The sequence below is a fragment of the Barbus barbus genome, assembly GCF_936440315.1.
Source record: "Barbus barbus genome assembly, chromosome: 20".
NCBI lineage: Eukaryota > Metazoa > Chordata > Actinopteri > Cypriniformes > Cyprinidae > Barbus > Barbus barbus.
This window is the reverse complement of record NC_136748.1, coordinates 18190899-18218734: the sequence shown is the minus strand read 5'-3', so window position 1 is coordinate 18218734 and position 27836 is coordinate 18190899. Positions and strand designations below refer to the sequence as shown.

Sequence of the window (27836 nt, the reverse complement as noted above, 5' to 3'; positions counted from 1 at the left end):
TTATGAAACTCATTTTGTACTACCTGTTCACTGAAGTCTCTGTAGGTCACAATGGGTCCATTGTAAAACAGGGGGTGATAGAAACAGTAGGCAGTGAGCTTGTAGAACTGAGTCTTCAGTCCTTTTTCCTCTAGATAGGAGCAGTGATTTGGTTCTCCGGCTTGCAGGGGGCGCCAGCACAGCTCCAGACTAAAGCTAATACAGCGCAAGATACAAATAGCAGTACTAAAAACTAAGAGGTAGTACTGGTCTTCAGAAGTGTACCAATCACGCTAGAGACAAATAAAAACAGAGGGGAAAACAATTAAATTAACAAACTATTCAGGAAACCACACAACATTCTGTAATCTAAATCTAAACTGGTTCATAAGACTGTGACCAGGCCCTGAAATAAAAGTATAATGTAGCAGCAGGAAGACTTTGAGCAAGGACACACTTCACCTGTAAAACTGCTGCATGTATTTATTATTTTTATCTATCATATTATATACAGGTGCATCTAAAAAAATTTTCTTGTAACTTATTTCAAAAAGTGAAAGTTTCATATATTTTACATTCATTACGTGTAAAGTAAAACATTTCAAAAGTTTCTTTTGTTTTAATTTCGATGATTATAGCTTACAGCTGATGAAAGTCAAAAATCAGTATCTCAAAATATTAGAATATTTACATTTGAGTTTCAATTAATGACCATCCCTACAGCATAAATGCAGCCATCTACCAGGAGATTTTGGAACACTTCATGCTTCCTTCTGCTGACAAGCTTTATGGAGATGCTGATTTCATTTTCCAGCAGCACTTGGCATGTGCCCACACTGCCAAAGGTACCAAAAGCTGGTTCAATGACCATGGTGTTACTGTGCTTGATTGGCCAGCAAACTCGCCTGACCTGAACCCCATAGAGAATCTATGGGGTATTGTCAAGAGGAAGATGAGAAACACCAGACCCAACAATGCAGATGACCTGAAGGCCCCTATCAAAGCAATCTGGGCTTCCATTACACCTGAGCAGTGCCACAGGCTGATTGCCTCCATGCCACGCCGCATTGATGCAGTAATTCATGCAAAAGGAGGCCCTACCAAGTATTGAGTGCATAGAAATGAACATACTTTTCAGAAGCCTGCCATTTCTGTTTAAAATATCCTTTTTTTATTGATCTTATGTAATATTCTAATTTTCTGAGACATTGAATTTTGGGTTTTCATTATCTGTAAGCCATAATCATCAAAATTTCAAGAAATAAAGGCTTGAAATATTTCACTCTATGTGTAATGAATCTATATAATATATGGGTTTCACTTTCTGAAATGAGTGACAAAAAATATTGACCTTTTTCATGATATTCTAATTTTTTGAGATGTACCTGTATAGGCATACTTTTCAAGCTTGTTAGAAATTATAAAACGATACACATATTCTTCAAAATGAAACCTAGTTAGACAAAGATTAGAGAAAGATTTGACTCAAAATAACAATTAATTCAAGTCAGGTACTGATTCTCTTATTAATGTGGAGTATGATGAGCCAGTTATATGGTAAATTTTATTGCAGTTTTATAATACTTTTACAGTGGTTTTACATGCTTTTTGAAGCTTAAAAGATCTAGCTTGGGACCAGTTAGTGTGACTTAAGCATCCAAACATGTCTAATTATTCATTTGTATGTTATAAAGAGGGCAATAACAGCTCCATTAGACCAACTAACGTTTACTAGGCTACCGTGTAAGGGATGGATAACCACTGTAAACCACAGCTTTCCAAAATACTCTACCTCAGACCAGCATTCACTGATCCTCTGTGGCGAAACTAAACTAATATGATCTACTGGGCATGCTCAGAAGATGACAGCTGGCATCCAGCCAGGAAACACAGCAGCAGCCACTTTCAAAAACTCATTATCGTCACTCAAAAATAAAGTTATAACCAGCTCTAAATTACACTAAATGACAGGGCAGCGTTCTGAAATTAGTTGCTGGCTGATGCTGTTTTTCTTTGTATGCCATTTTGGAGATCTCTGCAGTGGCTGCATGGGTATTGCTGTCTTCCTGAGGGTTTTTCACAGCTCATAAGTAACTGAGGTAAACTGAGATGGACTGAAAAAAGAGATCATTAAAAGCGAATAAAGATCACAATAGATTAAATTACAGTTGTTTGTTCTTCTGATGGGTATGTTAATGACTGCTTCTGAGTAATATATAATAATTAAATGAAGCTTTAATTAAGAGGGGAAGCTTTGGGCCCGTGTCACAATTAATCAAGGAGAAACTCGAGGCAAGGAGGGAACTCATTTGTCACTCAGATCAATATTCACTCGGTCTCTTTCCTCCTCTCCATCAGCACGAGCTTGTTGATCTCGTTGCTTTCCCCTTCAGTCTGATATCTAATGACAGCTGTCAATCAATCATTCACTGTGTCAAGTGACTAAGCAGATAAAGAAACAAACCTTCTGGGAGTCAGCTGGCTCTTTTTGTTGTGCTGTTATAACATTATTTGTGTGAGGAAAAAGGAAATACACAAGCACTGTTGTGCATACAAACGTTTGACTTTGAATGTTTGCTTGGGAGACTGAGAGTGTACGCTACTGTGTTTGTGTGAACCGAATGGTGACATTTAATGCAGGCTTGTTTCAGTCTCATCTCCATTCTCTCTGCGGAGCTCTGCAGATGTGCTCTCAGCACAGACTCTGCTGGACCTGATCCTGAACTGGACAAATCCCTCACTCTCTCCATCACACTTCACCCCATCGATACAGATAGCTTGAAAGAGATATAGGTAGTTCAACTGAACACCAATAATTCATCATTTACTCATCGTTATGAAGGTCCAAAACTGTATGATTTACAGTTTTATGGAACACAAAAGGAGAAATTTCGAAAACTGTGCTGGTCACTCTTTTACATGCCATTACAATAAATGGGAACTTAAGTTTTAAATGTTCAATAAAGGGCACAAAAGCACCATAAAACTGCACCATGTGGTTCATGTTCTATATTTGAAGTCATCTGAAGCCATACAACAGATTTGTGTGAGAAATAGACCAAAACTGAAGTCATTCACTAATAATCTTCAACTCCAGGGAGACTTTAACTTAAGAAGGGAGTTGTACGATTCGGTTTGATTTGTGCATGAACCATTTACAAACAAATCAACCTGTTTTGTAATTATTAACTAAAACTGAAAACTACTAAAAATTGTTTTTGTTATTTGTAATAAAACTGAAATTAAATTAAATATAAATATAAGATGAAAAACTTGAAATATGTTAATAACATAAAATTTAAACTATAACTAAAACTTAAACTACCGCTAAGTGTGGCGCACAAACACTACTGAATGCAACCTAATATTAAGCAACTGACTGAAAATTTTTGATTCAAAAGTACAATTTGTTAAAGTCAGGCATTGCTATTTCCCTCATGAATATTGAGTACAACGCACAAGTCATACGCTCACTTTTATGACAGTTTCATGATACTTTTATGTGGTTTTGCATCCTTTTTTGAAGCCTGAAAGATCTAGCAATCGTCCTTGATAGTTTAATGGAAAAAAGCAACCAGCACATCATTAAAATACCTCCTTTTGTGTTCCAAGAAAGAGAAAAAAAGCCATAACGACTTGGAACTACATTAAAGTGTGCAAGTGAGGACAGTCTTTCATTTCTGGGTGAACAAACCCTTTAAATTGAACACTTTTTAGCAGCAAATTTCATGCCTCACATACACGGTTTTCAGCTATTACTAACACACAATCACACACCTGTAAGTCCTGAAGGGCAGTGACATTGAGTGTGGAGAGCAGCAGGAGGCAGCAAAACCATGAGAGGATGGGGCTACGTAGCTGAGCAACCACCAATGAGATGCTCAGATGCAGCATCAAGAGAGTCAAGCCCCGCACTCCGAGAAGCCAACCAGCAGAGAGGAAGCCATACACCGTTAAGACTGTCAGTCGGAACTGTAACACAAATGCACAAGCAAAAATGATGAAACATGCAAACATTAAATGAGTTCATTTGTTCTGAATTAAATTTACCTGAGGCAAAAAATTATCTGCCAATCTGGACAGCACAGCGTGACCAATCAAAGACCACAAAAGAGATTGCCACGCCCACTCATTCCAAAAACTCCACTCAAAATCAGTAGGGTCCTAAAACAGACATAGACAGAAAAACACACGTATACAAATGCATACGCACATAAAGGGTGTCTGTTTTGAATGTCTGTATAAAAGGAACATAATGATTGAGCGGGAAACAGGAAATTGGGCTTGGTGGGGTGCATCAGCCAAATGTGTCACCCTGATTAAAGTCACTAATATAATTACCATGTGTTCTCTCACCTTCTTGAATCCCCATATAAGGAATCCTCTCTCCAGCTGTACCTCTCTGTCCAGGATGACCTCATGCTCTGTCAATCACATACAAGGAACACATTTCTCACAGACTATACAGGAGGTATACAAAGTCCACACAGAACTATTTTGACTAACTAGAATCAGAATTGTGTTTGTGTTTATTCAACATCCACTTCATTCTCCACTCTTATAATATAGACACTATAGGATGTGAAAGTTTCAAAGCACAACTTTTGTAAAGAGATTTTCTCACCCCCACGGCATTCCAAACTTGTATTGCTTTCAAGGGAAATTTAGCAGAACCTCCTCGTTGTTATTACAAGAAAAGTGAACTTGACAGCCCTTGGTCCATATCCATATTTAATGTCAGAGTGAAAACAGCTCTAACATTCTGCTAAACATCATAAAGTCATAAAGGTTTGAAAGAACATGAAGGTGAGCAAATCATGACAGAATTTTTATTTTTAGGTGAACCATCCCTTCAAATCAACTTCAAGGCACATGTTGCAAAATGAATGACAAATTCAGAAAATTGGATCTTGTAGCTGGAAGTTATAGATGAAGGATAAGATCTCTTGCATATTCTCTGCACACATGCATTTAACTCTCTTCTTTCTTCCCCTGCAATGCGGTGTCAGTTTGGTATTGTTTTCTCCACCCCGCCCCTCTCTCTCTCCCTACATCTCTTTCTTCATCCAGTTTCTCAGGACGGACCTCTCATCACCTCGACAGACGGTTCTCCTGCAGGGTGCACTGGCAGGCAAGGATCTATCCACACTATCATAAACACGCACACTTTTTCTGAAAATGAAAGTGTACATGGAAATAGAAGTAAGACCACAGTGCCATCTGGTGGTTACACTGTCTTGGAACACATAGATTGCAAAAAGTCTTCTCATGGGCATGTTTGATATAGATATAGATCTTAAGTGACACTGACCTGGAGTCATATTTTGTATATTGATTCACTTCAAAGGCAATGTGATTAGTGGTGTTTAAAGTGTCTTCAATATATAAAAAAAATCAGACCAAGCTAAGCGATTAGACAAAATGCAATCTTTAAGATAAAAATAAAACCATGTAGAACCTGTGAATAAAACTTAAGAACACCGACTGACTGATTTCCTTCAATTTATTAGTCTCAAATATACGAAGTGAATGTTTTGCTTAACATCTTAAGTATTCAGTTCAGCTTTATTCAAAATGCTTTCTCTGTCAACTATGGTGTTCTGTAAAAATGCTGTTTGTCTGATGGCTAAAATATTTAGGTTTAAATGTGTCAGCAATTTCACCCACTGTTATTATTTATGCAGTGTTTTCTCTGTGCATGAGGAGAGGGCCTATTTTGAAGCTTTATTTTTGCACTCTTTTTATGACTGACATGTTTTGGTTGAAAGAGATAAAATGGGTGCTGTGCGGTGTCTTTTGCTGACCTGAGATCCCATCGTCCCTCAAAATGACAGCACAACCTTTTCAGAGCCCTTAGAGTCAGCAGTTAACACGACAGGAACGAGCACCCCCCCCCCTACACACACACACCACAGCAGCCCTTTTCAAACTGACACGTTTATAAACTAAAAAAAATGCCGTAAAATGCAGCAAAAAATATTTTTTTAAATTAATTATGGATAATTTAATCCAAATATATGATTCAAACGGTATATTCATTTAATAATAATCCATATGTTTTGTTTATGCCTAGCTGACAAATTTGTAGGGTGGTGGTTGTCTAATGATTATGCAATATCCATCTTGTTCTGTTGCAATTTTGTTTGGCTTTTTCTTTTAAGTATATTAGGTTTGGGATTTGAATATGTTTTCCTTTGATAATTAAATATTGTGCCATTGAACCATTGCTGAGATCTATGATTTCTGAGATCCTTTCTTTGTAAGCTGGAGAATCACATTTTGTTCTGGGCAGACGGCAGCTCACCTTTAGAATACCTGTGCAACTGGTAGAAAGAATAGAGATGGGAGGAGAAGGAGAGAATCCAGTATGTCGTCATCTCCCATCGAGGTAGAGATACCAGCTCCCATTGTGGAGTCATGAAAGCTGGACCTGCAAGTTAAGAAGATACACACTAATTGGTTAGTTTTCAAACCTGCAATGGGTCAGTTGTCACTACATTTGGAGCGTTCCTGTTCTGCACACATTTAATTTCCAAAATTAAGCAGCATAAGTAAAGAAACTGTACTAAAAGTAATCTTAAACTGTATTTTAGAGGATATTACAACAGCTGATAACAATCATGCATAATCAAACTTACAGATTATTAACATATCAAAGATATCATTCTCTGTAATACGAATAAAACACAATAAATACGTTTTATGAATTACTTTATCACCGTTTCACAACGCATTCTACAAAATACTTGATTACGTATCAAGGAATATATATATATAGCCTATAATGTGTCAAGGAAATATGAGGAGCTTGTGGTCAATCAGTTTCAATAGTTCAATCAGGATGTGAAGTGCAAGATTTTTTTATTTGCTCAAACAGTCATTCATACCTTTAAACACATGAAATTATTTTTTTACACAAGCGCCCTCATTGCATTATCATATTGCAAGAATTCCCGCACTATAATATTTGCATATTTGTTTCAGTTACTCACACAAACCAACAGAAAAACTCTCGTGCCAGCTAAACGCTCCCGCGAAGCTCCGCCCTATGCTTCCGAGGTTTGCCACGCCCCTACAATCTGATTGGCGAACCCGTCCACTACGTCCTATCACAGTATTTTAACCCCATGAGTGCCTTTTATTACTTTTGGCAGGCCTTTTACTGCAAATAACTGTAAGGTGCAGCTTTAGAATGGATCACAAATACCTTCACTTCTCGTTACGCTGGAAGGCTGTAATTTTGGCTTTAATGAACAATGCCTCAGTAGGCTACAATGCAGTGTATAACTCGTTCATTAAAGTTTATCTTTATCTATAATTATTTAGCGGTGAAAAAGGAAACCAATAAATAACACGCACACATTCAAATACACATCATCGCTTTCTCTCAGTCCAAATGACACAGGGCAGCACATTTTGCTGAGAGGCCCAAAAAGGACAGGTGTGTGTAGGGAGCTAATGTCTATGGTGCAATGCAGCTTATTGCCACACACAGAGAGAGAGAGAGAGAGAGAGAGAGAGAGGGCAGCACATTAGACTACATGATCTATCTATCTATCTATCTATCTATCTATCTATCTATCTATCTATCTATCTATCTATCTATCTATCTATCTATCTATCTATCTATCTATCTATCTATCTATCTATCTATCTATCTATCTATCTATCTATCTATCGAACTGCTCCTCCTCCACTAGAGTGCAGCAATAGTTTGGGGTTATTTGAGTATAACATCCATGTCGCATTTATGATCCAGTTTTAGAAACTGAAAAGTGAAACGTCATTATAAATTAATCACTTTACCATGCGAAAAAGACGGTTCACGTGATTATATAACATGCTTTGAAACTATTTATTCACAAAGAATATGTAAAATAAAAACACGTTTACGCGTCTTAATCTGAAACCATTAAAGTCTTTAAAGTTTCCAATGGTTGTGTAAGTGCACTAAAACCTTACAATCCAATTTTATGCAACATCCAAAACACCCAATCAATAAAGGAATTTGCAGCGTTGGAATCGATTGTGAAAGCCAAAGTTCTTGTGATTCATGACATGGTTTGTTCACAATGAAGCTGATTTAGGGGCGGTTTGTAGTGAGTTTTTCTTCAGGCGAGCGCTTTGTCAACAAGTTTCCTCCTCCCTCTCTCTTCTGAGGAATATTCACGGGCTGAGGAAACTTGCGCAAACTTCACTCCAGAGACTAATGAATAATGGCTGGACGTGTGAGCATAAGTCTGCTGAATTCTTTGGCCAATGTTATCTTTAGGAACAAGAAATGTTTGCGCAGAAGTGTTGTGTTGATCTCACGGTCTCTGTCCAGCAGCAGCAGCATCAGCGCGGCTCAACCTGACCTCAGCTCGCATCTCGCTGGAAAGACTTATGCAGACTTATATGACCTATCAATTAGAGATCCAGAAACTTTCTGGGGATCCATTGCCAAGGAAAGGCTGGCATGGAGCAAACCTTTCAATCAAGTGACGGACTGCGATCTCTCCAGCGGGAGAATCAACTGGTTTCTTGGAGGGAAACTGAACGTCTCTGGTGAGTGTCACACATTTCTTTACTAGTATATTGTTGAAAAACCTCCACTGGCCACCATTCTATATAAACGATTTGTATCTATCATAAAAAAAGGTTATAACTTGTCTGAGACGGTAATACAAATATTTTCACAGGCTGCTTTGCAAATGCATAAAAAGAACTTTCCTTATTGTCAACAGTAAGCATAGTAGTAATTTCCTCTTACAATGATTGACAGTGAACTGTTTGGATGTACACGTGGCAAAGGATCCAAACAGAGTGGCCTTGATTTGGGAGAAAGATGAACCTGGCACAGAAGAAAGGATCACATACAGGTACATTTGTAGCTCCTGAGAAATTCACACGTGGCTCTTTACCCCACCCCCAGCACATTTTCAACTCACAGCAAGCAGTTTTAACATGTGACTCAACCTGGTTCTCAACCTTTTTTACTCCAAGGCCCCCTTCCTCTCGGAGTCAATACTTCAAGCCCCCCACCCCCAACCTTTTCTATAAAAAAAAAAAAATGATTATAGTGTTATTACCTTTTAATTACATGTAATTATTTTTAAACAACAAATTCAAGATAGACTTAAACATAGTGTTCTATATTTGTAAAAATACGTAGCAAGAATATCACTGCAGATATTCTTTACAACTTAAAAATACTTAAAAGTATGTGAAGCTAGATTATACAATAACTTTAACAAATAAGCACAAGTCAACCTGTCAAAAAAGACCAGAGGGAGATGCCAAAGGACTGCATATAGCCACTATACGGATCTATTCAGAATCACTAAACACATCAAAATACAAATGAAAAATGAAACAATTCTAAATGTGTGGAAACTCAGCGATCTGAAGGTGGCTCGATACCATCAGTCAACAGCCAGGTCCTCTGTCAGAACAAGCTTTTTGGAGCGTCTGATACCCATATGTACATAAACACCACTGATCCTCACAAACTTCTCCGAAACACACGGCGAGCATCCGTTATAAAAAACTCGCTGTACATTAATTTTGACAGCAATGTGAATATACTGGACTGTGTTCAAGCAGAAGTACGATGTTTTAGATGTGCCAAGAGCGCACATACACGGTTTGTAGTTTGCATATCATATGCTCATGCAGCGGTCGGGTGTTTTTAGACGCTGTTCAGTCTGTATTTCACACAATGAGAAACGGATTGAGCTGCTCCGAAACACACAGATATCACAGAATACGTAGAAGAGAGGTGGTGCTGTTATTTTTCATTTTAATTTTTAATTTCTTTAACATGTTAATCATAAAAATTTGTGAATTGAATATACTTTTACTCTTAAGTTATCTCGCAACATTTAATATTTATATTTTATTTTATTATTTATTTTATGTCAGTTAATGAAAAATGTTTTAATAGTTTCTGTTAACAATAACAGCAATGCAAGTTATTGTTCCAGTGGTATTGAGACAAATAGCACATTTTCCTAATGACTTCTGCTCACATACAGTACTTCTAGAATTGTATGTTTATGCTCATTACCTTTACAGTCATCTAATGCTTACTTAAAGTTAATCTTCAAAAACATTAATAATTTAATACCACTGTGAAATGTAATCTCAAATTGAGTATTATTGAATATTTTCATGCTGTCCTTTATAATGCTGTGACAGATTAGAAACCTTGGCCGTGCTGGGATTGATGTAATATGAGAGCATGCTACTGCAGAGTTTAGGGGGAATTCCTTCACATGCACTTTCTTATGGAGAACAAAGGCAGGTTTTGTGGGTCCTCTGATGGAATGTGCATTCCCCCGTTCTCTAGTGCTTGAAATAAAGATTGAATATTCCTGGCTGCAGTTCAGATCACTGCTGTTAACAGTAGGCTAAATTTTTACAGGATCTACTGTCCGCACTGTTACCAAAACACGAGAGTCAGCAGGCCGTTTCCTCTGATCTAGCCTGCACACTGAACCTTGAAAATGAGCTGTTTCTCATCTTTTATTGCAGAGATGTGAAGATTAGTTTCCCAGTATCTCTTGTTCTAGGTCAGATAGGAATCATTTGAGGGTGTTTTTTGAAGAAGCCGTCAGATTGCACAATCAGTCATGAGTGTATAGCAGTGTACATTTACACATCACTTTCCTGCTTCCACGGGTGAACAGGAAGTTAAAAGACATCGATGCACATTAGTATGAAAGTGAAAGTGTTTTGTTCCTGATCTCACAAGCATATGGAGAAGATCAAGAAATGCTTGCGGCCTGACGTAGAGGTCTTTTCTCAGACATGTGTCTGTTTCTCATCTGTGACCCTAGATCCTTTGAATCAAGATTAATAGTTTCTTCAGATAATAATATGTTAATTAGGCCAACAAAAGCTTGCCAATACTGTATTATAGTATAAATACACTATTACACTACACCCCATAAATGCCAGTTTGGTGCATTATGACCATGTGACCTCAGTGTTTCCTTGCATGTTTGCTTCAATTGTGCACTTGAACCACTTGAAATTAAACTATCACATATTTCCTTTCCCACCCGCATGATTGCTTCTGTTACTCAGCTGTATGTTTATATCTGTAAACATTCAAATCTCAGGGAGCTTCTGGAGATGACCTGTCGCCTTGCCAACACTTTAAAGAGTTATGGCGTCCAGAAGGGAGAGCGGGTGGCCATCTACATGCCTGTGTCTCCTGTGGCAGTTGCAGCCATGTTGGCCTGTGCCCGTATCGGTGCCATACACACTGTGGTGTTTGCAGGGTTCAGCTCAGAGGCTCTGGCTGGCAGAATTCAGGATGGTGAGTAAAATAATGCTGTTCTGTCATAAAGTCTGTCTGCACTGTAAAAAAAAGAAAAGAAGTTGAGCCAACTTAAAATTTTAAGGCAACCAGCTTCAGCAGATTTTTGAGTTCTTTCAACTTAGCTTTGTAGGAGATTCTCAACTTTTTGTTGTATAAAACAACAAGTTGAGAAAACTCAAAAATCTGCTGAAGCTGGTTGCCTTAAAATTTTAAGTTGGCTCAACTTTTTTTTTTTTTACAGTGTGTCTCAGCAGCTGAAAAGTAGTTTTTATTAGACTGGTACTACAAAACATAATGATGATGTTTTTAAATGAACAAAATGTACACAGTAATTCAAGCTGAGGTCAGTTACACTGCTTACATTCCTCAGGGTACCCCCTATTAAAAGCGATCTAGCAAGAACATGCTTTAATTTTTTTTAATCAATTTTGTAAAATTGTGTTTGAAGCCATATAAAAACAGACGTTAGAGATGAGCAAATGCTTTTTTTGAGAAAATGGTCAGTAACGTCTTAGGGTGGGCCTTATTTCGAGATGGTCCTCATTGCAGAACACAAGATCCAGAGGGTGTGGTTGGATCTAGATCCAACTCCTCCCACCTTACATTTACCTAAACCTACCCGTCTCCACCCCCTGATCCCTAAACATACCCGTCTCCACCCCTAAACCTACCCATCTCCACCCCCTAGATGTAGATCCAACCCCGCCCCCTGAATCTTTGTTCTGCAGTGATGGGCTACTGCTTATTTCTTTCATTTCTGATCAATTTAAAGGAAGCATGTGATGGCATTCACAACATATTTTGGGAGGATATTTAACTACAAAAAATTGTATTTAAGAAAAAGTTTATTTAAATGTTAAATGATTAGTTAAAATGGTTTCTATATAAATAAATATATAGGTTTTTATAGAATTAGTTTAGTTTATATATACAGAGGGGGGGCCCCTTTGCCATCCCACGGACATCCCTGTGCCCCCCCTCCGGACTGAGGAGGACGGCCGGACTTTAGTTTATTGTAGTCTAACTCATATTGTAAAATAGTCTAACTGATTGCTTTTAGATGGAAAAGCTGCCCATAACTCCTGGTCTATGATCTGTATTCTTCATAATAGCATAACGAAATAGATTTGGCAAACAATCCAGTCAATCACAGACATGTTTGTTGATTTCTACAACGCAATGTCCAGTCAGAGGTGTTTAGGTTGGAATCCACACACTCACCACTCTTTGTCCAGTTCTATCATGCACGTAACTTCATATAAAAAAAAAAGTTTCATTGTGTGGTCACATTCATTGGTTAAAACGAAACTTTGTAAGATCATGATGAATGAGTGACAGTTTTTAATAATTTTAAAGGGAGCGCTCCTTGCATGCTGTATACGATAATATATTCAGAATTTAAATAAAACTTTTTCATGCTGGGCAAGTGGTCACTTACGACACAGAGATAGCTAACTACTACACTATATAGATAAAGATAATAATTTCAGAAGCACAGAGTGATGTGATTCTGCAACTGAGCCTGGTCTAAATGCAGGATTTAGGTAAGGAAACGGTTATTAATTATTTGTATTGGCTGCCATGCCAAATCATGCACCTGCTTGCTTTTCTGTTCAATTCAAGTGTTTTTGTGAACGTATATGCTTTAATAACAAATAATTGTAACATTTTACATTAAGGTTCCATTAATGTTAGTTAATGTATTAAAGTGTATTAAAGTGTTATAATTATTGTAAAGTGTTACCCAAATAATGCATTGTGAGCGTTTACTTGAAACCAACCTCCCCCCACCCCCCGATTCGGCCCCCCAATAAATATAAAAGTCCCCCAAGTTGTGCGTCCTGGACTGGTTCAAAAGTTTGTGGTAGTTTTTATTTAAAGAAATATGTGACACTGAAGACTGGAGTAGTGACTCATGAAAATTCAGACTTGATATAACAAGAATCAATTACATTTTAAAATATATTAAAATATAACTGCTCTTTTTTAAATTGTAATAATATGCTAGTAAACAGGATCAAAACCTTAAACCTAAATGTGTTCTTGTTTTAGGACAACTTTGATTAACTTTTTCCGATCCACTTCAAATGTTGACTACTATATTTCACTGTTTTTAACTGCATTTATGTAGATTTCTATAGAAATGTAATGGTGATGTCAGTCAAGTCACTTATTATAGTTATTATAGTTTGGTGAAAGGTTATTAAGACTTTTTATAAATTGTGTACAGTAAGACTAAGCACATTAAAATTGTATTTAAAAAGCAAATATGGTCAATTTTGTTTCTTGTTGACTATTAATAGTAACTACAACGTTTAAAGTCCTCTGCTGGTTATTAAATTCTAGTAAAGTTCTTGTATACTTTCCAGGAATGCTGAGCTCGACAAGAGTCAAGTGTGTTTCCATGTTGTCTTGTATACATACTAAATTAGGGAAAGCTAGCTAGCTAAACAAAAACCCGTGCATTTTGGGATATGTGTGTGTATGTGATACTCTGAACAGAGATAAGTTTCAGAGGGCGTTTGCTCTTAGGAGTGGCCTTTCTTTATCTTATTAGTACAGCAGACACTGAGCAGATGTTTCTTTCTGGTCTTATTATGAATAAATAACATCCAGTGACAGGGGTTCGGTTGAGACAGGTTTCTTAAAATAACTTATCAAATCCGTTCTTTAAAAATGACCTAAAATGAAGTCTGTTTACACATGCAGAGCAATCATGTCTAAATTTAGCTCTGAGTGTTAGCAAGTACAGCTGTTGTACATTGTCTGGTTAGTGTCGGTTTAATTTTTTCTCTCTCTTCCATTCACACAGCCCAGTGCAAGTTTGTCATCACATGCAACCAAGGTGTGAGGGGTGGCCGTATCGTCGATTTGAAGTCCACGGTGGATAAAGCGGTGAAGAGCTGTCCCTCTGTCTGCCATGTGTTTGTGGCCAAGAGAACTAACAATAGTGTGCCGATGGGAAAACTAGACATTTCATTAGACGAGGTAAATCACACAACAATGACTTTCTACAATGTACAGATTAGAAAGCCAAATTCGAAACATTTTCATTATTATTATTCTTTGCATTTTATATACCTCCGCCAAGACCGGCAATAAGGATGATCTACAACAAAGGAGAATAAGTAGGATATTAAAAGTGTTTACATTCGCCCAAGCATCAACTGTTTCCAAGTATTTTATATCTGTGCAACCAGACGCTTTCTGCTAGGTTTACACTTCGTATGCTTCATCTATCAGAAACAGGGTTTTTGCAAAGCTTTGTAATGGTTTGTGAAGTGGAGAAGGATAATTTGTACCTAATTAGGGCACAAAACTAGGAGTATAGTAATGTTTCTAGTTCATTTTTGAGTAGTTGGTGCTCAGCCCGCCTTGTTTTGTCTTGCCAGAATTGCCTGTTTGCCTGTCTCTATAGTGATGTTCACCCACTCTGTAAAGGGCAGGAATTTCCTTGTCTAGAATTGGTCATAGTGGTCACATGTCGGACAGTTTGGCAGTGTTCTATTTGTAGGGACAGTTCAAGGAAAAACTAGATTACGTAATAAAAAGAACAGAAAAATTACTGTGCAGAAAAACTGGTCTGGGCCTCGGTAAACTCTCCACATGCTGTTAAAAATGGGCTTTAGAGTTATGTTTTAAGATTGATGTTTTGGTTGCAGGGTAAATATCACATTTAATCTTATTATTTCCAGAAAACACATTAGTCTTCAACATTAACAGTGGCAAAACAAGCGGAAAATCCATTTAGACTATTCAATTACACAACAGATAAAATAAATGACAATAACAATGAAGCGAATAACTGAATGTTAACACTTTTATACCTGCATGAAAGCCTGAAAATGGACAGTGACTGAACAGAAACTCATATTAGATATCCAGGTGATTGTTGACTCTATATTGCATTTGAGGGATTATTAATTCAGTTCTGAAGAACACCAAAGACATTTACAGTCACAGCTGCATGTGAGGGTGTGGGAAGTTGCTTTTCCTGCTGTGTGCAACATCCATATCAAATAAATCCTCTTGCCACATCGACACAAGCCCACCGCAATGATGAAAAACATAAGACCTGATCCTCCCCTACTGAGCTGATCTTTATTGGATTAACATATGATTTAGCATTTTAACGGAATGATTAAAACAGCATAAAAAGTAGTTAAAAATGTATTATATTAGTATGCAATATGTGATGAATAATGTCATGCAACTACTTTTAAATGTATTAAATTAAATTTTTCTTTCAATTCCAAATTACTTCATTAGTATGATTGCTTTATATATAGTATTTGCCAATTATACAGAAATACACAATAAAACGGTAAAAAAAAAAGAATAGGATATGGTGCTGATAATGTAAATAAAATGCAGTTTACTTTTTCTGTCTGTGTCAGGTGATGGTGGGACAGTCTCCAGTGTGTGCTCCAGAGCCCATGGACAGCGAGGAGATGTTGTTCATGCTGTATACCTCAGGCAGTACAGGTAAACCTAAGGGCATCGTGCACACACAGGCCGGTTACCTGCTCTACGCTTCCCTCACACATCAGGTGTGTCTCTGTGCTTCTCTGATCACACATAAACACACACACACAGTTCAATACAGTTCACAGTATTACTATTTTTACAGTATTTTTGATCAAATAAATGTAGTCATTCTTTCAAAAATGCATTCCAGACTTTTGACTGGTAGTATACAGAATATACAGTGCCCTCCAAAAGTATTGGGACAGTAAGGCCAATTCCTTTATTTTTGCTGTAGACTGAAAACATTTGGGTTTGACATCAAAAGATGAATATGAGATGAGAGATTAACATTTCAGCTTTTATTTCCAGGTATTTTCATCTGGGTCTGATACACAACTTAGAAGATAGCACCTTTTGTTTGAACCCAACCATTTTTCATGTTACCAACAGTATTGGAACAGATAGAATTAACATAGATTAAAGTGAAAAAGACTTAATATTTAGTTGCAAATCCTTTGCTTTCAATAACTGCATCAAGCCTGTGACCCATTGACATCACCAAACTTTTGCATTCTTCTTTTGTGATGCTTTTCCATGCTTTCACCGCAGCCTCTTTCAGTTTTGGGGGGTTACTCCCTTCGGTCTCTTCTTTAGCAGGTAAAATGCATACTCTACAGGGTTTAAGTGTGGAGATTGACTTGGCCAGTCTAAAACCTTCCACTTCTTGCCCCTGATGAACTCCTTTGTTGTTTTGGCACTATGTTTTGGGTCATTATCTTGCTGCGTGATGAAGGATCTCCCAATCAGTTTGGTTGCATCTTTCTGTAAATTGTCAGACAAAATATTTCTGTAGACTTCTGAGTTCATTTTGCTGCTGCCATCATGTGTTAGATCATTAATGAAGATTAATGAGCCTGTCTCAGAAGAAGCGATGAAAGCCCAAGCCATTACATTACTTGTGTAATGTGTACTATAATGTACACCTGTGTACACTGTGTTTCAGATGAGCTTGTATGTTTGGGATCATGAGTAGATCCTTTCTTTCTCCAAACTTTAGCCTTTCCATCACCTTGGACCATAAAATCAGTCCATAAAACCTTGTCCCAGAATTTTTGAGGCTCGTTTCCTATTCTTCTTGCTGAGTGGTTTGCATCTTCTGGTGTAGCCTCTGTACTTTTGTTCATGAAGTCTTCTGCGAACAGTAGATTGTGATACCTTCACTCCTGCCCTCTGGAGGTTGTTGCTGATGTCACTAACAGTTGTTTTAGGGTCTTTCTTTACAGCTGTCACAATGTTTCTGTCATCACCTGCAGATGTTTTCCTTGATCTACCCGTTTGAGGTGTGTTACTTAGTACATCAGTGGTTTCTTTCTTCCTCAGGAGATTCCAAATGGTTGTACTTGCTATTGCAATGGTTTGATTGATTTTTCATCTTCTCTCAGCTTCACAATTGCTCGTTTTTCAGCCATAGACACCTCTCTGGTTTTCATGTTGGTTACACGTCTAACTATAAATGCAGTCTGCACGGATCTGAAACTGAGCGCAGACATTCAGTGCTATTTATTGTTTGAATAATCAATTAATAGGACACACCAGGGCCACAAAACACACCTGTCAGTCACGTGTTCCCATACTTTTGATAACATGAAAAATGGTTGGGTTCAAACAAAAGGTGCTATCTTCTAAATTGTGTAACAGATCCAGATGAAAATACCTGTAAATAAAAGCTGAAATGTTAATCTCTCGTCTCATATTCATCTTTTGATGTCAAACCCAAATGTTTACAGTCTACAGCAAAAATAAAGGAATTGGCCTTACTGTTCCAATACTTTTGGAGGGCACTGTATAAATGATATAATATTATTTGTCTGTTGTTGCAGTATGTGTTTGACTACACACCTGGAGATGTGTTTGGCTGTGTTGCTGACATCGGTTGGATTACGGGTCACAGTTATGTGGTGTATGGACCCCTGTGTAACGGAGCCACATCTGTTCTATTTGAGAGCACACCTGTGTACCCCAATCCAGGTGAATATCAAGAGAAATGATCAATACTAATGATCCATGCAGTATATATAATGCACATACTCTGTCTCTTTTTCAGTTTCAATTTCAGTTTTGGTTTAGCGGTTTATTGGCATGATAAATGGTTTGCATTTGTATTGCCAACGCATTGCAGCTTATCTGCAGACAATAAAAGCAATTTAATTAAAGTTAAATTGAAAAAGACATTTCAAATGCACCACATCCCGTTTAATTCTTTTTAGTGGAGTGTTTTAGAGCCACAGCTATTATGTCCTGAAGTTTTAAGTCCTCCTCTCATCCATTCTGATAGAGGTGATGACCCCTCTAGATCATGTCAGATAGTGTTACTGTCCCTCCCAGCCCTTCAAAGTGAATGAACTTCTTTTGTTCAGTTCTCAGATAAAATCATGTGACACATTAACCTGTATAGAGAGTCTTATCTGCCTTTATGAGTGTATTTTAATGGAAATGAGCCTTCATGAGTGGCCGTAAAGCAGTGTGCTCTTTACAGTGTGACCTCTATGGTAAACATTTCCTATGATGTTCTCTTAATAAAACCTGGTTTTCAAAATCTGGTATCAATTATGAAATGCTTTTGTATAACGTTTGTAGTCCTAATTATTGTTGATGCTCATATTTATGTTGAAATGATAATGAGTCTTCATTATCTTTGTCTTTACTGTTGAATATGTTTTGTGACTGTTTTTAGGTCGTTACTGGGAGACAGTTCAGAGGTTAAGGATAAATCAGTTTTATGGAGCTCCTACTGCCATCAGATTACTCCTGAAATATGAGGAAAACTGGGTGAAGAAATATGACAGGTCATCACTGAAGACACTCGCATCTGGTGAGACTACAGAGGTTTAGTAAATAACTATATACAAATGAATATAGTACAGGTATTGTAATGTTTGTTTTTGGAGGTATGTTATATTACATTTTTGGTATAGTACACTATCATTGTGGGGTAAATATATATATATAAAAAACACTTTTATTTGCAAGGATGCATTAAATTGATCAAAAGTGAAAAATACATTTATAATGTTACAAAAAATTATATTTGCTGTTGTTTTTAACTTTGTTTTCATCAAAGAATCCTAAAAAGGTATTATGGTTTCCACAAAAAAATTAAGCATCACGACTGTTTTTAAAATGGATAATAATAAGACATATTTCTTGAGCATAAAATCCGCATATTAGAATGATTTCTGAATGATCATGTGACACTGCAGACTGTAGTAACGTCTGCTGAAATTCTGTTTTGCCAACACAGGAATAAATTACAGTTTGTTTAAATTGTAATATTTCACATTTTCGATCAAATAAATGCAGGTTTGTTGAGTATAAGATACTTTTGTGATAACAACCACAAACTTTTGAAGGGTAGTGTATATTAAACACATTCCCATTTTGTCTACAATTGCCTACTTTATTTCTTGTCACTATCCTTAGTTTTTCCACACATCAAACAAAACTAAAATTGACCTGTTATCAAATATATAGTTTCAATGTGAATTGTATCAACTGTTTGTGAAAGTCTGTGTGCCTTTTTAGCAATGTATTATGACTTAACCACAGGTTGCTTCATGGGGACTGTTTCTGTCTCAAGAGGGATAAGTGCATTGCTAGGGTACAATGGGGAAGGTGAACTAATCAGCTCTTCAGTGTAAGGGTCACCCTTTTCAAGTTTTGAACCGAAGGCCTTTGTGTTACCAACCCAGATATTGTACTTCTGCCGCCCTGGTATTGTCAGCTCTGCATGGGAGAGAGTTCAGCAATGGTTAAAATTTAGCCTGCTCGCTCTGGATAATTTTTAATGAGTCTAGTCACAGCCTTTGAGATCAACAATGTAAAATCTGACTTTGTGCCAAACATCAAGGACACTAGATTGTAAGCGCAGCCAGTCTGGGTTTTGTTTGGCCCTTTAGTACATGTCAGTTCCACTTGAAAAGATAGTGCTAAGATTTCCTTGAATTGCCAACTCACTCAATCATATCAACTTAGAGACAAGTTTTTAAGTGCAGTGTTTTGGTCGATGCATTTGTCTATAATGACCATGTGTGATCTGTTGGCAGTTGGAGAGCCCATTAATCACGAGGCATGGGAATGGTTCCATAATGTGGTCGGGGATGGACGATGCCCTCTGGTGGACACATGGTGGCAGACAGGTAAAATGCACTCTGCATACGATTGTCAATCACTGCATCTGTTCTTGTCTGTATATCGTACCCTTAATCCTTAGACTGAAAGCACTGATGGGATGATTTACACCATGTGTGATGTTATTCTGAAATAAATAGATAATTCACCAGGCTCTCTCTTTTCAGAAACTGGTGGTGTGTGTATAGCTCCACTCCCAGCTGAACCGGGAGCAGAGATCCGGCCTGCCATGGCTATGAGACCCTTTTTTGGCATCCAGCCGGCACTACTCGGGGAGAGGGTGATCTATACTTGTTCATTTGTGTCCTGACTCACTGCTTTGATAGCTTGTTTTTAAGAAACATGGGGTGCATTTATAGCTAGTTAAATTCTAATCCGAACCCTTACACAATAATAGAGAAACATGTCCACCTCAAGGTAAAAAATATAAAAAAAATATAGTAATTGTAAGCCACACAAAAATTCAAAATTGTCAGCTATGAAGTGACAATGTGAGATATAAAGTGAAAATTGCAAGAAATAAAGTAGCGATTGTGATTTATAAACCAAAATAAAAAGTGACAGTTGTGAGATAAAGTCATAATTGTGAGATATAAAACCCCAGTTGTAAGGTATAGTAATATTCTGAAAAATAAAGTTATAACAGTGAAAAAAGTCATGATTGTGAGGAATGAAGTTGCAGTTGTGAGACATAATAATCTAGAATATAAAGTTAAAATTGTAAAACAAAAATTCATAATTGTGGGAAATAAAGTTGCAATTGTAAGATATTGTAAGATATTGTCATAACTTGAAATAAAGTTACAATGGTAAAATAATTATTAGAAATAAAACATAACCATGAGTAGTCATCTGAAATAAAAAAGTTACAGCTGTGAAATAAAAAGTCATAATTATGTGAGATGTGAGAAATAAAGCTGCAATTATAATAAATCACAATCGTGATTTATAGTTATAATACGAAAAATAGTTACAATTGAAATAAAAAGGCATGATTGTGAGATATAAAGCCCAATTTGCAAGAAAAATTTGTGAAATAGTCATAATCTGTGAAATTAAAAAAGTGACCATTGTGAGATACAGAGGCATAATATAAAATACAAACTCACACCAAGATGTCAGTTATGACAAATAAAGTCTCAGTTGTCATATATAATGCCCCAGTGTGATTTATTAAGTTACAATTGTGAAACAGTCACATTGTGAAATACAAAATCAATTATGACAAATTAGTTCTAATTAGCTCTTTACTTCCTGGTTTTTCTAGTGTAGTTAACAACTGTTCTAGATGACTGTCTTAATCAGACCTAAACATGTCTTTTACTCCGCCTGGCTCTGCCTGGATCCATGCATCCAGCCTCTCCTGCTGTGATTAAAGAAAGCTTTGTGTTACAGACAGTGATGAACTTTGAGCCCTCAAATTCTCTACTGCAGCTGGAAAAAAAAGAGTAATAATGCATGCTGGAGCACGTCCAATCTCCTCTGAGGCACTCTTTTGTTACGCTCTGGGGCTATTCAGAGAGATTTTCACCCCCTCCTATTAAGATAAACTGAGGAGAAACAGGACCTCTGTGCACATGCTTTTAGTTATGTAGAATAATCAATTTTGCTTCATCAACAGGGACAGATAATAACGGGAAATGATGTCAGTGGAGCTTTGTGCATCAGCCAGCCTTGGCCTGGAATGGCCAGAACCATATTTGGAGACCACCAGAGATTTGTGGATGCATATTTTAAACCGTACCAAGGTGAGCAAGACCCCAGAGGCTCTTGAAGCTACTTCTTGCTATGAAAGTTATGAAAAAGAAAAGTTTGGATACTTGTTGAATTATTCAACTGTTCTTTTTGACTCAAGCGAGGGCATGAGAGGAATGTTAGCAAGTCCTAGCTGGGAAATGTCAAAATGTTTGAATTTTTCAAACATGCCTAGATTGCACTTGAATAACTCCATTTACATTTTTACTTCATAAAAAGTTTGAAATCAAAGTTAACATGATAGCAATCAGAGGTATAAGCTGTTATTAAAGTGTTAACTGTCATAGGTCAGTATTTTACGGGTGATGGGGCATACCGCACTGAAGACGGTTACTACCAGATCACAGGACGAATGGATGACGTCATTAATATCAGTGGGCATCGGCTGGGCACAGCTGAGATAGAAGATGCACTGGTGAGATCCTAAGTTCATTTATCACAAGCAGCATAATTCAGTATTCTTGAGGCCAGCACCTTCTTTCAAATCATTTGAAACCCAACATAACAATAATTGGGCAAATTAATATAATTAAATAAAAAAGTGTTCTATATAGAGTCTGTTTTTACAGAGCTGTGCAAATACACTACTGTTCAAAAGTTAGTGGTCAGTAAGAGTTAAAAAAATTTTTTTATTGAGAAATGACTAAATACATTTTTAATGTTGAAAAAGATTTATATTTCAAATTGTGCTGTCAAATCAATTAATCACATTTAAACGTTTGTGTTTACATAATATATATATGTTCTTGTGGCTAATTTTAAACAATGATTACAAAATTGGTCTCATTTTTAAAAAGGTTTCTATTTAATGAAAAATTAGCCTTAATTTTCTCAATGAGAGGTGGTGTACAGATGTAATTGTGTTAAAGAAGATGTGCTGCTCTGATCTATAAATGCTCTTCATTAACTGCAAGCCGTTCTATTCGTCGCGGAAGATTTGTTCTTTCATTCTCGTGTCTACATTTCACCGCAAGCGAACGCGAGATCAGCTTTACAGAAACTCATCTGATCTGATCACTGATCTGATCACAGACACAGAACAACAATTCCCAATCATTAATAAAGCAAATCTCTCCCACAAACTGTCAAAATACAGACAGCACATCACATGTCCCACCAGAGAGAGTAATATATTGGATCACCGTTACACAGCGATAAAGGACGCACATCACTCTGTCCCACGAGCAGCTTTAGGACTCTCTGATCACTGTTTGGTTCATCTCATACCGACCTACAGGCAGAAACTTAAATCAGCTAAACCTGTATTAAGGACTGTAAAGAGATGGACTAATGAAACAGAGCGGGATTTACAAGCCTGTTTCTCTCTCACTGATTGGACTGTTTTTGAAGCTACTGCCACCAACCTGGACGAGCTCACAGAGACTGTAACATCTTATATGAAGTCGTGATGTATAATGATGACTGGGGGAAGTCGTGGCCTAATGGTTAGAGAGCCGGACTCGTAATCCAAAGGTTGTGAGTTCGAGTCTTGGGCCGGCATTGTAGGTGGGGGGAGTGAATGTCCAGCGCTCTCTCCACCCTCAATACCATGACTGAGGTGCCCTTGAGCAAGGCACCGAACCCCCAGCATAAATGGCTGCCCACTGCTCCGGGTGTGTGTTCACGGTGTGTGTGTGTGTGTTCACTGCTGTGTGTGTGCACGTTGGATGGGTTAAATGCAGAGCACGAATTCCGAGTATGGGTCACCATACTTGGCCCTATGTCACTTCACTATCAGTTTCTGTGAGGATATGTGCATTCCTACCAAGACTCATATAACTTACAACAACGACAAACCATGGTTCACTGCTAAACTCAGACAGCTCCGTCAGGCCAAAGAAGATGCTTACAGGAATGGGTACAGAGTCATGTATAAACAGGCCAAATACACACTGGAAAAGGAGATCAGAGTGGCAAAGAAGAATTTATTTTGGCAAGCTAAGGAACAAATTCTCTTCCAGTGATTCTGCTTCAGTGTGGAAAGATCTGAAAGACATCACCAATTACAAGACACCATCCCCCAGCACTTTGGAGAATCAACAACTGGCAGACGACCTGAATGAGTTCTACTGCAGGTTTGAAAAAACACCCCACACCCGCCCTGAACACCTCTCCACATAACCATTCACACCTCCAGCAACCCCCCTCTCCCCCACACCTGCAATTCAGATCAGTGAAGATGACGTGCGCCAGGTCTTCAGAAAGAACAAAAGAAGGAAAGCACCAGACCCAGACGGTGTGTCACCAGCAGGCCTAAATACCTGTGCTGATCAGCTGGCCCCCATCTTCACACAGATCTTCAACAGATCACTGGAGCTGTGCGAAGTCCCCTCATGCTTCAAAGGCTCCACCATCATCCCCATCTCAAAGAAACCCAAAATTCCTGGACTTAATGACTACAGACCTGTGGCTCTAACGTCTGTGGCCATGAAATCGTTTGAAAGACTGGTTTTGGCTTATCTTTTGGCTTATCTGAAGGCCTCCACTGGACCCTTACTGGACCCCCTACAGAGCAAACAGGTCTGTGGATGATGCAGTCAACATGGGACTGCACTTCATCCTGCAGCATCTGGACAGACTTATGTGAGGATCCTGTTCGTAGACTTCAGCTCCGCTTTTAACGCCATCATCCCGGAAACCCCTCAGAATAAACTGGCACAGCTCTCTGTCCCCACCTCCGTCTGTCAGTGGATCACCAGCTTCCTGACAGACAGGCAGCAGCTAGCGAGGCTGGGAAAATTCTCATCCAGCACCCCCACCATCAGGACTGGAACTCCTCAGGGCTGCGCTCTCTCCCCACTGCTCTTCTTCCTCTACACCAACAACTGCACATTTAAAGACCCCTCTGTCAAGCTCCTTAAGGTTGCAGACAACACCACACTGATCGGCCTCATCCAGGGCGGTGACGAGTCTGCTTACAGACAGGAGGTTAAGGAGCTGGCTTTCTGGTGCAGTCTTAACAACCTGGAGCTTAACATGCTCAAAACTGTGGAGTTGATCGTGGACTTCAGGAGAAACCCCCCTGCTCTCCCCCCACTCACCATCTTGAACAGCACTGTGACTGCAGTGGAGTCATTCAGATTCCTGGGCACCACAATTTCCCAGGACAGCAAATTTACACTGTTATACAAGCTGTACACTCACTACTTTACATTGTAGCAAAGTGTCATTTCTTCAGTGTTGTCACATGAAAAGATATAATAAAATATTTACAAAAATGTGAGGGGTGTACTCACTTCTGTGAGATACTGTACATACATATATATTATGTAAACAAAAATGTATATTTTAGATGCGATTCATCGTTTGACAGCACTATTTCTTCAATATATATATGTATGTGTGTGTACTTATGTTTACTTAACAAATATACACAGTACAAACACATCATGTAAAGAAAATTTTATTTTGGATGCGATTAATCATTTGACAGTACCATTAAGAAATATATGTAATATTATTTTATACATGTAAGTATTTCTTAAATAGATACATGTATGTGTGTTTATTTATATATTCATATAAATATTCACAGTACACACCTACATGTGACTGCTTATGTAAACACAAACTTTTATCTTGGATGCGATTAATCGATTTGACCACTAATTTCAAATAAATTCTGTTCTTTTGAGCTTTCTATTAATCCAAGAATCAGTCAAGTATAAAAAAATATTAAGCAGCACTACTATTTTTTACATTAATAATAATAAGAAATGTTATAATGATGACTGGAGTCACAGCTGCTGGAAATTCAGCTATGCATCACAGGAATAAATTGCTATATAAAATATATTAAAATAGTAATATTTTGAAATATTATTACAATTCAAAATCGCTGTTTACTGTTTTATATTTTTTTGATCAAACAAATGCAGCCTTGGTGAGCATTAGAAACTTTTTTCAAAAACATTAAAATATCTTACTGACCACAAACTTTTGAATGTTATTGTAGAAATCAAACTTTCGGTTGACTGAGTGCGTTTCTCTGTTGTCAGGATGAACATCCAGATGTTCCTGAGACTGCAGTGATCGGAATTCCCCATGAGATCAAAGGAGAAGGTAAGACCCTCAATTTGTTCTTCATCTCACCTTTTTCATTCATGAGCCATCTGGAACACTCCCAGCAACCGGAGACCTTTTGACCCCTTCCAGTGTGTGCTTTACAACACTCTTGTTCATTGTGAAAACAACGCAAAAGTAATAGAGGCATAATTGAGCGTCACAAAATCAGGCATTCAGATTTAACTTTGCCAAATGTTTACATGTCTCTCACTTTCTTTTCCTTTCTCTTTCACCAGTTCCTTTTGCGTTTGTGGTTTTAAAAGAATCTGCTACTGAGAACCAGCATGCTGTTGTGGAAGACCTGAGACACCTAGTGGCTACAAAAATAGCTAAATATGCTGTCCCAGATCATTTCCTGGTAAAATCATTGACCTTTTTTATTGAACCTTGTTGTACAGTGTTACCTCTTGATCTGTATTATTCTTATATAACTTACAAAGAAGTATTATGACAGATCACAGGATTGTTTTGTTTTAAAATCACTATTAGTGCAGATCTGTTAGAGATTTGTTTAGCCAGCTGTGAAAGCATCTCTTTCCTCTTCTTTAAGGTTGTGAAGCGACTTCCTAAAACACGCTCTGGAAAAATCATGAGGAGAATCTTGCGTAAGGTTGCCATGCAGGACACGAGCAACCTGGGGGACGTCTCCACACTGGACGACCCCTCCGTCGTTTCAGAGATCATTGAGGCCCATAAACGCTACAGAAGTCATGCAGCTAAGAAGTAGAAAAAGACTGTTGGGATGTTGCAACGTTTATTTTGAGGAATGAATGCAAAACTGTGATGACAGGAAATCATGTAAATGTGAGTGTATCATGTGTTAGGAACACCGAAGGCATAAATTGCAGGTTAAATGCTCTCGTATGTAGTAAAACTTGCTCATGAATCCCACCTGAACTGGATATTAGCCCCTCCGTTAGGTGTCATTTAAGGTTTGTACAACTTGGACAAACCTCTTTTAAAACATTAATTATGAAGCATTTTGCACAGTGTTCTTCCTGTAGCTAGAGACTAGGTGAGATTTGCTTTGTAACATCAGTATTTTTTTGCTTAAGAGATGATTTTATTTTTAAGGTGCTCAATCAGTGCGTTCCAGTAATTCTCACCTCTCTCGTATTCTCTTTTCTTCTTCTTTTAATTCTCATTTGATGCCTTAATTTCCTCATGTCTATGACAAGATGAACATGATATGACTGGTTAATTTTTTAATCAATATTATGACTTGATGCTATTATGTTATATATGATTTGTATATTACTATGTGGAAGTCTAAATGTTTCCATCTAATTCTTAGCATTTTCATTTTCTAAGAATAAAAAAAAATCTTTTGAACATTAAAAATGTTTAAAAAATTATAAAATATTTTTTTCCGGCTGTCTGGTCTGTCCTGTCTGTCCGGTCTGTCTGCTAAATGTTTTCACACATTTGACTTTGAAAAGCTATACTGAAAGCTCCCTTTTTAAGGTTATCCTGTATCATTTTGTTTTTATTTTACAGTAGTAACCAGTTTGTATTTTGACTTGAATTATAGTTACGATGATAAATGCGACTCTGTTACTTTTGTGAATGCAAAAACTAGCTACTTCTGACAAGACACACAACTATCGTCTCTCAAAGACTTATTAAAATCGGATCACTTATTGATAGCACTTCGATTCATCCAATCAAACACAGTACAATCTGGTCAGTGAACGTTCACACGCAGGTCAGGGAGGGTGGCTTCACAATAGCGCCATCTCGTGGTGAGACAGGACACGTTGCAAACAAATTAATGTAATGTGCTCAAATCTCAAATATATTGCCTAAATGATTACCTAAAGAAATCAAACGTTGTACATTAGTTTTGCAGAAAGTCTCATAAATGTGAGATTTCATATTTTTGAAAATAATGACTTGACATAATGCCTGGTTCTTGATACACATTAAATAATAACATTTAAAAAAACGGGTTTTTTTAACAATGGTTGTTTGCTTGTTGTGTTGCGTTCATTAACATTACTGTTACAGTCAGCTGCTGTAATATAAAAAAATAATTTCTAACATTCAAGACCTGTCTGACCTCACCATGAAGCCC

At 37.5% G+C, this 27836-nt stretch overlaps 1 protein-coding gene and 1 pseudogene across 2 annotated transcripts in view; one reads left to right on the top strand and one right to left on the bottom strand.

Moving 5' to 3' along the window:
- The window catches only part of LOC306886149 (protein-cysteine N-palmitoyltransferase HHAT-like), a 31960-nt pseudogene extending 25562 nt beyond the window's left edge, over positions 1 to 6398 (bottom strand). The window contains exons 1-5 of the transcript in view: positions 6284 to 6398; positions 4336 to 4403; positions 4030 to 4143; positions 3757 to 3951; positions 24 to 272 (exon numbers count right to left, since the gene is read on the bottom strand). The product of the transcript in view is annotated as a protein-cysteine N-palmitoyltransferase HHAT-like (transcript). The remainder of the gene's footprint in view (positions 1 to 23; positions 273 to 3756; positions 3952 to 4029; positions 4144 to 4335; positions 4404 to 6283) is intronic.
- Positions 6399 to 8048: 1650 nt separating this feature from the next.
- LOC306886250 (acetyl-coenzyme A synthetase 2-like, mitochondrial) lies at positions 8049 to 27700 on the top strand. Its single transcript, XM_079443203.1, has 14 exons — positions 8049 to 8526; positions 8744 to 8840; positions 11085 to 11284; positions 14100 to 14275; positions 15685 to 15837; positions 17635 to 17782; positions 18489 to 18626; positions 19858 to 19950; positions 20110 to 20222; positions 21564 to 21690; positions 21985 to 22112; positions 25696 to 25759; positions 25999 to 26120; positions 26313 to 27700. The coding sequence occupies exons 1-14, from the start codon at positions 8196 to 8198 to the stop codon at positions 26487 to 26489; spliced, it is 2067 nt and encodes a 688-aa protein (XP_079299329.1). The 5' UTR covers positions 8049 to 8195; the 3' UTR covers positions 26490 to 27700.
- The last annotated feature ends 136 nt before the right edge of the window (positions 27701 to 27836 follow it).